Source organism: Pyrgilauda ruficollis, unplaced genomic scaffold (genome assembly GCF_017590135.1).
Source record: "Pyrgilauda ruficollis isolate IOZ18807 unplaced genomic scaffold, ASM1759013v1 scaffold46, whole genome shotgun sequence".
Classification (NCBI taxonomy): Eukaryota; Metazoa; Chordata; class Aves; order Passeriformes; family Passeridae; genus Pyrgilauda; species Pyrgilauda ruficollis.
The window spans coordinates 4,734,582-4,745,342 of NW_024526155.1; the positions used below are offsets into that span (position 1 = coordinate 4,734,582).

The window sequence follows — 10,761 nt, forward strand, 5'->3', positions numbered from 1 at the left end:
GGGGTGGTGGTGGATGGAATATGGAGCGGGGGGGGTGGGGAAGGAAAGCTTTTAACCAAAGTGAGATATTCAAAGTAAGATACACTGGTAAACAAGTAACCAGAGGTAAATTGCTATGTTAAAAGAACGTTATCAAATACATGGCAAGGATCTATAAAAGTTTGCATGCACTGTGCCTCAGCACAGTAATTTATTTGCAAAGCCAGCCTAGCTTTCAGTTCTTTCCTAAAATAATGAATGTGTATGGACTGTTAAAACAAGTGCAAAAATTACTTTAAAAGCACAAAAGAGCATCCTTCCTCTGCTTTTGTAACAGCCCTGGTGATCACTGAAAAACAGCTTGTTCAAACAAGCATGCAGGCGCTACAATTAAAATCTTTATAAAGAGCAGAAAATGTTTCTAAATTAGTTATAAACCAAGCAAGCTTGTCTGAGGTTATACTTTGTATAGTATCAGAAACATATGCTCATTAAGTCTTATTTACTTTACTTCATAAGGTCACTTCATTGCTGAGCACTAGCACTTTCATCACACCCGAAAAGCCCAAGGAACGGTGAAAATGCGCTTTACCCTGCAAGCATGGTAATTAATGAGCTAGGAACAAACAGCAAGTAGAATATTTTTCACTGGCCTAAGGTAAACAGGAAGTAAAAGCTTCAAAATTTAGAGACAAATTATCAGAAAAACAGTGCATTCAAATAGAGCAGTTTACAAGTCCCTTAAAATGGACGCTAAGCAAATCTGATCTTTTATATGATTAACCACTAACATCACTTCATCTACTGCACTGACGGACCCAGTAAAAACAAAATGTTTGGAAAAGTATTAAAAATGTTCAGAGAGTAGCATGCTGCTTACTTACCAACTGTTCAAGCACCCATCTCATTTTTCCAGTTAAGGAGATACAACAGGCTGGCAGATTTGGGAATTGATCAAAAAGGAATTTCTTGAAATAATTACGTAGCATTTAACCAAAAGTTAAAAAAAATAAAAGGGAAAAAAAAAAGACCCAAGAACGAACAACATGTACTACTGTCATGAACCACACATGATTTTATATCTTCTGGACTCCACAACACAGAACTGTGGCTGATACAATGTAAAACAAAAAGGCACAGATAAAAGTTGCATTAGTTTATTTGAACTATGCAAAACAAGAAAGCTAACAGTTCAAAAACATTTTCCATAAAGCATCAGATTTGTAAACAGATGCACTGCTGCGTTTTACTGAGCAGCACTCCATTTCCAAAATCTGCAGCACAAAAACTCCCTTTTAAAGGAACAAAATATTAACCATACATTGTCCCTCAGAAAGAGAAAAGCGTTGTATTAACTACTCCTGCAAGAAAAAAGGTTCAATAATCATTTTAAGTTAAGATAAGCTGCATAAAAAACATGATGCAACAGCACACCACCACCTAGGCCCAATATCTACAATCTGCCATTAGCACTTTTTGCTGATGCCTAGGTTTTTAAAAATCCCATATTTTCTCAGAGATAACTTATCTTAGCTGTTCCATTCACTGTTTAGAAAGGTAAACTTGCCTGTTCCTCTGTCTGCCATTATCCCTGCTTGACTCCCTGTAGGGCAGTTAAATGCATCTGCTCCCTAGCTTCCATTTTCTCTCCAGCAGGCATGTGACACAACAGACAATAGTGCTGGCAAACTGCTCAGAGACAGAAACCTCCTTTGGAATACCAGGATCTTGATAAACTCTAAAAGCACCATCCTCCTGTGAAGAAGTAGGCATGCCAAGGCTTTGCCAGACTGTAAAATAAAGCTGTGGCTAATGGCTACTAACCATGTGACCCAAGAAAGCAAATTTAAACAGTTCCAACTTAATATAAGTGCTGTGGTGTGAGTTTTGCACGAGAAATCACAGAGAATCACACTCTCAACCCACAACTCATAGGTCTTAGAGAAAAAGCAATGTAAAAAGCAAGGCTTACCTCTGTGGATGCATTGTTAACACAGTGTTATGTCAATACTTATAAAACATGGAGGACAGGCTCTCAGTACTCGGGCAGGGAGGGCTTGGCACTTGGGCTTGATGATCTGTCTTCCCCATGAAAGCCGCCCCCGGATTGGCTGCCCCGGCAAATCCGCATGTAAAGCGCCAGGGGATTGGCTGAGACACTTCCTGAGCGATTATCTTTGTGCGGCTCCGGGAGCAGGAGCCATCCCGGGCTCGGAGCAGGCCGGCGCGCTAGGCCCGGCTCCGCTCGCCACAGCCGGCCCCGCGCCGGCCCGGCCCCGCGCCCGCACCGCCCGCCTCGGGGAAGCGCCCGCACACCCCCTGCCCCGACAAATGTGCCCCAGCCTGCCGTTTGTCGAAGGTAGCTGGGTGTTCTAAACGCGAAGGAGGCAGAGTTTGCCCAGGTCGCAAGAGCTGTTCTTTTGTTTGCACGGAAAGCGAAATTCGCTTTGCTGGGGCTCTGCTGGCCGAGAAAGCGAGGCCGCAGGCGGGGAGCAAACCTTACCGAAAGTGCATGTGCACAGGAGGGACTGGAATTAATAACTCAGGGTTCAGAGAAGGGTTCTCCTGCTCCAGAATTTAAATATATAAACGTGCAGCAGAGCAACCATGTACCTACAGTGTGATTTCTTTACATATCACAGTATGCTGAGTCTTAATAGGAAAAGGGAGCCTTAAACAGGAACACTCCTGTCTCCTTTTCGCAAAAAGCATTCCAGAACTGAAATTGCTTTATCACAGAGCATTGCTACCACTTGGTGCAGGCCTTCCCTGCGTTTAAAATGCTGCAGAGCAAAACTAAAAATATCCGTGTCACCTCAGACCCTGAGATCTCCAATCCTCCCCCCCGGCCCCCACCTTTCGGCCTGCCTGGGCTGTTACACAAAAACTGACTTCCTTAGGAGCGGCTGCAACTGCAGCTTCCTGTCCGTTAACCCTGTAGGACTTGGTGCTTTTTAAAATGCACCACAGGCCCTGAAAATTCACACCGATTTCTCTACGCGGCAAGTTATCGGTCTGCCCCCACGAAAGCATTCGCGTAGCTTTTCAGCTAATCCTTTTTTTTTTTCTTTTTTTTTTTTTTTTTGGCTTTACCTTTTTTATCTCCTGCGAAAATGCTGCAAATGAAACAAGATGAGAAAGCAGGGTGTAAGGAACCGGTTTGATCTTGGGCCAATTTCCAAGCTTTTCATTAAAAAATGTGATTCTGTTCTATTCCCTAATGCAGTGAAAGTGGGAGGATTTATCATTATGCCAAAAAAGAAGTCATAACTCCAGATGAAGATCTTAAAGGTTAAATTTTTAGAAAGGCTCCAACATGCCTTCGTATTATTGTTGAAAATTTTGCATCTGTGTTATATAGCTCTGTATTATCATTCTGTAACCATGAAGATTGCAATGGAAATTGCAGATGAAAGGGTGATTCTGAAGCATATTGAATATCAAATAATTATTTATTAAACAAAAGAAAAAAAAAACAAAAAAACAAGGGAAGGTGTAGAGGGAGACACTTAACATTGAAACAATAATTATTAAATAATGAGATATAATAACCAAAGAAAAATAAACATTCTTCTAGTACAACATGCAGGATCTCAGATTGTGAAAAACCAACTATAAAAAGCCCTCTTCCATAAATCTACGACAGTTGCAAACAGAATATGCATGTCACGTTTAGTCGAGTGCTAATAATCCCAGAAACAATCACCACAACAAAACCTAGTGCCCTCCCTTACCTCCATACAGCACCTCTCAGGATATAACTACTTTACCACACAAACCTCACTGCCTGAGAGCCCGACGTGACTCATAACTGTGCCACTCAGTAAAATTAGTCATCCTGCTCTGCATTGTCCCGTTCTGCATTCAGATTATTCCTTGAGATAGCATTGTCACAGGGAACTGCCACAGCAGCCCATCGCTGTGCTTACGCTTCTGTCTCTGCATTTCAGGCTGCAACAGCAGATTAACAGCCCAGAGTATAAATTATTGTCTCATAAGGAATTCTGGGGTCCCTGCTGGAAGCATTTTCTCTTTTTAGATTTTGCAATGTTTTTCAGGGCAGGGAGCAGGAAGGCTCATGGATACACTGACCGTTTGTTCTGTTTTAGGAATGAAGCAGAAACTGGGGAGGGTGCTGCTATAAAGGGAATCGTACAGCCCACTACAGCAGCAGGAGCACACTGGAAATTCATGACATTCAGTGAATACTTGCATCAGTTTCAACAGTGCAAACCATTCAAGATAGATTTCTTTTTAATTGAACACCTAAAGGCCTATGTTGCTCAGAGGTATCACCCCCAGCACACAAACATCCAAATTTTGATTCCCCTAAGCAGTAAATGTAAAGATTGTCAGCCATTAACATTTCTGCTCATTGTGTGACTGCTCTACTCTAATATTTTTCTCTTAAAAAAAAAAAAAATAAATCCTAATCCCTATGAAGAACAGCATGAGAACAAAACTAAATACACAGAATTTGTCAATGCTTTGTGCTAACCCAGACCCGACTCCGGGAATGTTGTAATGCTGATGGTGCCTGGGAACGCTGCCAAGCTGACACACTTGGGCCTATCAGACAGAATGAGCACACAGTGGAGACAGAGGCAACAGCAGCCTTAGGAAAGGCCTAAGGCCCCTCTCCTCTTGATTCAAGGAAGCAAAAATGCAAAAGAAAAATTTATAAACCTGCAGTCATTAGCAGGAACAAAACCGTAGAAAGCACATCAGACACATACAGCATGTATATTCAGCCACTCAGCTACTCTGCTCAAAAAGACAAAAGAGTTCTGTCAGGAATCAAAGGGGGAACTTGAAATATATTTCTCTTTTTTCTCTTGTCCTCATGCTTATTTTGCAGCAGGAGGTACAAGCCTGGTGTAACACACAGGTACATCTGGAAAATACAGATTTTTGTCTTATGTCACCATGATTGCATGTCCTGCTACACCTTGATCATTTCTTTTACATTGGAGTAGTGATTTTTTTTTTCTTGGGGGAGGGAAGGAAATGTAAAGAAAACAAAACAAATTAAAAAAGAGCATGAGAGGGGAAGCTAAAAGCTTTGCTAAAGCAGAAAAGAGGGCAGAGATCAGATTAGCTTGTATTTGTCCTTTTCAATTCTTTGGAGATATTAAGGGAAAACAAGGGAGGAAAAAAAGGCTAAACAGAGAAACCAAGGAAAGATGGAAAGCACATTCAGTCAAAAGGAAATTAAAAGACAGTAATGTTAAAAGTGCAGCCCATTATACAGGTCTTTGCAAAGAACTCTGCCCACTGTGTAGCATCTCCAGGAAGCACACACACCAGGCATGACAGAGTTATAAGGGACTATACTACATTATATATACCAGAGCCTCCAAATTAAACAAAAACCTGTAAGGAAAATGTCTGCCTGTATGACCGAAGCAGAGGTTGATATTTACCCCTCCCTACAATGGCTGCATCATCACTGACAGAGATGGAACATTAAGTGATGGACAAAAGTTGGAGCATTTTGAACAGATACACAAAAGGGGAAGGAAGTGTCATATTTTTCAAGTATAATAAATAAATAGATTAAAAACAGGGGAAATAAAATGCATTAAGAGTGTGTAGCTCAGTCTGGGATTTCCAAGTCATTGGCTGATAATCCTGATTTCTAGAGTAAGAACATAAAACATTGTCATTCAGTGTCTTGGGAAAAAAAACTCTTCAACTGTTTCCCTTTTATCGTGAATCTGACAAAGCATCAGTAACTGCTTGAAGACCAGTAGATCACTGTCCAGTATAGAATCCAACAATAAATGTCTATAAAAACAGTTCCTCAATTTTTAAAAGTAGACTGGATTCTGAAATTAGTGACCTGTCAAAGAAGGTTGGTAATTTCATAAATTATTGGAAACTACAGGAGAAGGTAGTGTGCACAGCAGGCCCCTGGCTTGCCTGTGAGTTTAAAAGGCTTTGCATGCCTTGGTCCTTCTGAAGAACAGCTTTCAGTACTTTGGGTTGATGTTCCTTGTTCTGGATTGAAACGGTCAATCATTGTCTGCAGATTAAAACCTGGTTCAGTTTGTAACACACAACTGAATATCTTGTGCATTATCAAAGTGTCTCTTGATGGCCATTTTTAGTGTGCTGTGCAATTGCTTTATGTATATTTCTTTCTAAAGGAAATCTCCATTCATGTTCAATCATCTGCCAAAAAAAAGCATCTTTGAGCCCTTTAACAGCTGTAGCTTTTTAAAAGAAGTGCTATGTTTTCTTAAGGCATAAGCCCATTTCATCACTTTCACCCCCACTTTGAACCCATCTCTCCACAATTAAACAGCTGGGCTGTTGGATATTCTGCATAAAATTGAATTTTCATTATTATGTATTTAAACTTTATGCTCTGTATTGAAGGCCTAACAGATACAATTGCTTTCATATTTTATATGCAGACAAATACTTTTCTAGTTCCCCAGAAAGCAGCTGTGGGACACGTGTGGACATGGTGCGCGTCAGGCCTGGAGCACGGTGCAGGTGAACAAGTGGATTTATCAGCCCTGCTCTGTGGCCATGGAAATGTAAATACCCTGCATGAGGCCTAAGTACAGGATCCTGAAAGAAGTTTGTACTTCACTAAGTGGTTCTAATGGCCAAGTGTGAGACATCTTGTATATATCACTTACTCTGGCATGGGGCACTTCTAAAGGAAACAAAAGGAAGTCACTGCTATTAGGGAGGAATTATTCAGTACTAGATAGTGCTAAACTCCAATCCTATTACCAGGATTTCTTTCTTGATTTTTTCACATTCAGGAATCAGTTGGTTAGCAATGATCAGATGAAATGACTTCTTTCATGTTTTGCTTTGTTATTACTGTTGTTTTACTTTGGGTTTTTTTAATTAAATCTGATCACGTCCCAGAAGCTAAAGCTCATACCAAAGATGTCAAGTGACAGAATTACAAAGATGCAGTTATTACATTATTTTTTCCTGCACAACCCACTGCAGATTCGGACTACATCACTTTCACTTTTAACCTCCTTCTTGTTCCTCCACACACTAAATTCACAGTTTGGCTTCAGCTTCAAGGCTATGCACATTCATACCTTTCTCCTCTCTATGTGCTCTTCCAATTGCTATTTCATCTCAGTTTTGTGGTTTACCTCTCACCAGCAAAAAGTCCTTTCTTTTTCCACCACAAGTTTCTTTTCTTTTTCAGTCAGACTTACTGGCTTAAGCATCTCACCCTTCCTTCCAGCCACAGCACTCAGCAGCACTTTGAGCAGAACTGTCTGTACTGCGACACTGAGAACAGTGAATCAAAGATTTATTGTGTTGACTTCAGCCAGGAAAGGCTCCAGTTCACGCCAGTTCACACTGGTAAATGTTGTCATGGCAGGGCTGGGAGCAGGAGTGAGCAGCTCCAGGTGATTGAAACTAATCACTACCACTATGAGAAGTTTCTGTGGAACTATGTGATCAAGCACTACGTCCAGCTTTTCACCGCATTTGTGGTATTAACTAGGTTTTCTTCATGTCGTAATGATGCTGTAGATCTGACTTTTTGTCTCTTCAAGAATGAAAAAAGCCTTTGAAATAGAATCATGTCCCTGTAAAGAAGCAACACGTTTTCCAGCTGTGGCTTTGCGTTCTGATGCCAGGTGAAAGCCTTGCCTGTAATTAGCACACGTCACTCACATTAATTAGCATGCACATAAACTGTTGAATTCATTCTGCCACCTTTACAGATTGTTATTTTTCTTGCAACTGCTGGACTTACAGCCAATGTTTATTGAGTTCCCCTTATCAGGTGACATAAATGAGGACATTCCTGAGATAAAGCCACTGCAAAGTTGTTTTCAACAGTTGTTTCATTTTGTTTACTGTAAAGAAATGCACACCCACATGAAAGTAATTCCGAAAGAGCAGAACAAATCATGCTCTATTTAACCTACTTGCCTTTAACAATCAAATCCAAGTGTGTGCTAATTATGCACGTAAGTCTTAAGTATGTCACTTGTCTGCACGTTTTGTTACTAAATAATAACAAGAGTCACAATGTCCTCATATGGCATTAGAGTGGACAGATGTCACGGTTGAGGGGAGTCAAAAGTGAACCTGTATGCAACATTTTAACCATATAAAGAGCACAGACACTTGGAGATATTTGCATGTGTATGCATTTGTTCAAAACTTAAATCTTGATAGCATAGAATACCACAAACATCTCAAATAAAACCCAAAAAATTACCTTTTTCTGATGGCCCAAAACCCAACAAAAGGACTCTGACAAACAAATGCTGCATGTCTTAAGAACAGAGCAGCATGTCCTAAGGTAGGGCTCTCAGCAGAAACTTCAAACACGGCTGCATGTGTAATTTAACATGACAAAACTGGTCCTCTATAACTCATGTATAAAAATTTAAAATTCTCCTTAATATTGCTTCTATTTGCAAACATTTGCAAAGCAAATGCAGTATCTAAATAGCAATTCTTTGAAAAGTAAGCTCGTCATTGCTCCTTGTTCCAAACGCATTCTTTTCATTGAAAAATGTTACCTACGTATGTTTTTATATTTTGTTTTTCATTTTAAAATATTATGAAAGTTTACATAATTATCAAATATCTAAATATTCATATTTTGTACAGTTTTTATAAGCACTTGAAAACAATGTGCATTATTTAAAGGAAAAACAAGTTCTAATGCAGAATGACCAGCTTAGCTCTGTAACAAATTTCAGACCTACAAATTATTCTGTGGTCATTCTCAAAGGGCAATTTCTACAGTTTGAGCCCTGGACTAAAGATCTCTGTAGATTTGTGTGTAGTGTATCTTATGTTCTTTTCCTATTTCTGCCTGCAATTTATTGAACTGGGATAATGGTCTTGACTTGGGTGTTTCTATATGATAAATATTTACAAATAAACCTCTTTATACACACATAAAAAGGACATTTAAACCTAATAGGACAGACAATTAGCAGAGAATTAAAAAAATTATCTATTTCTACTCACTTAAATACTTACCAATAAAATAGCCTTGTTGCATAGAATGACCAAAAGCTTCTTTTTTTTTTTTTTTTTTGGTCTGGAAAGGAATAGTAATAAGGCCACAAAATTGGTACTTTCCCTCCTGCAGGTGCGAATTTGTGTAGGATTGCAGCATCCCCTAGCGCTCATTTGTGTGACATTACACTCACTAAAAAAGCCACTTTTTTAGTGAGGTCCCCGTGAAATATTAGTCCCAGGATTTGGTGGGAAAGAGGAGTTTCCTAAGGCATGATCTTCCTCCGTGCACATAAATACCTCCTGCAATAATTCAATTGTGTGAAGACAAGCAAATAAAAAGCATTTGAAATAACTTCTGATTCTCAGTCTGGATATGGTTTTGGCCATATAATTTACAGTTTAATATCAAGTATTGTAGCAAATCTTAGTCAAAGTGGCAGAAAAGACACAGGCTAGAAGCAAACAGGTTCTTGTGTGGTGCAGCATCACACAGAAAATCCTGAATAAACTGGGCCTCCTACTAGAGTGCACAAGGCAGCCACACGCACACTTAACTCCAATATACACTAAAAAAAGCACAACAGATTCATGGTAAGAACAGATGGACATATGGGCCCTCAAAATTCACCTCTAATTTCATTACAAATGATGACCAGATATCTTCAAAGTTTTGTCAATACCCAGTGACATTCAGGATGAGTACTCTTGCACAAAGCACATGATAACTTTGAGCTTTGATGTGTCAGATTGAAATGCAGCTCCCTAAAAAGCTCAGTAAAAAGAAGGAAGGTCTGTCTGAGCTTTTGGAGATACATTTCATTTACATTCAAGTGAGCTGTTGCAATCAGAATAACATTTTCTGAACTGAATGTATTCCCTCATTAGAAAATTGAAAAAAAATATTTCTTTCAAGTGGTGTGAGAATGGCAGTGTTAGAGTTTTAGAAGTTAATTTCAAATAGACATAAGAGCTGAAGTCACAGTATCTATGTTTCCTGCAGTAACCAAAAACCAACAGAGCTAATTTACAATCCTCTTCTCAATTCCCTTCTAAACTTTGTGGTTTATCACATTTTTTGGAGAGATAAAGGTCAATGATGGATTAAATTCTCCTTAAATGTTTCATCCCATTTCAGGAGACGTACTGCATTGACATCCAAGCACTGTCAGTGTGATATGTTGTCACACAGCTTCAAACACACTACCTCGGAAAATACCAAAGAAAGCATAATAAATATTACTCAATATTCACTTATGCAGAAAAACCATCAGATTCCTGGAAAAAAAAGCAAAAACCAAACAAGGGAGTCTTATGAACACAGATTTTAAAAAGAAAAAAAAAAAAAAAAAAAAAAGGTTTATTTGCACCTTCAAATGTTTCCAGTCCTCAGGAAGCAGGGACAGGGCTGAGGCTGAGGTGGAAGCCCTGCCTTGCTTGCAGGGTGGGCTGGGGGCTGGCAGAGCTCCATTTGCCCCCTCAGGTGTGCAGAGAGGGGCTCTCACCCCCCTTGCAGGGCTGCCACTCTCTCCAGGCAGCCAGAGGAGCACAATGGCAGAAGGCCAAGGACAGCAAAGACCCAGCCCTGCACACAGGGAAGTGCCCTGGGGATGCCAGGAATGCCTTTGCCCAGAGAACCTCTCATGCCCCCCGCTCAGCTCCAAGCTGCTGCTCTTCTTCCTCACTCCTGCCTCACCATTCCACTCTTGAGCTCAAAGCCACTGCTCCTCTTACCTCGTCATCCCACGGCTTGTGCCAGTGAAGGGTGACACACATTCCCTCAGTGACACCTGGGGCACCTCACCATCT

At 40.2% G+C, this 10,761-nt stretch overlaps 1 protein-coding gene across 8 annotated transcripts in view; it reads right to left on the bottom strand.

Moving 5' to 3' along the window:
- Nucleotides 1–2,087, bottom strand: part of ZMYND8 (zinc finger MYND-type containing 8) — a 48,834-nt gene extending 46,747 nt beyond the window's left edge. For 7 of the 8 annotated variants that reach the window (XR_005956070.1, XR_005956069.1, XR_005956068.1 and 4 more), the window contains exon 1: nt 1,952–2,087. Coding sequence is in view for 3 of the 8 variants with exons in the window: in XM_041478689.1 (XP_041334623.1) it covers nt 1,952–1,965 (14 nt within the window). In the remaining 5 variants the exon portion in view is untranslated. Of the gene's footprint in view, nt 1–863; nt 946–1,951 lie in introns of those variants that run through there. The other variant, XM_041478688.1, reaches the window with a different exon arrangement.
- Between the last annotated feature and the right edge of the window lie 8,674 nt (nt 2,088–10,761).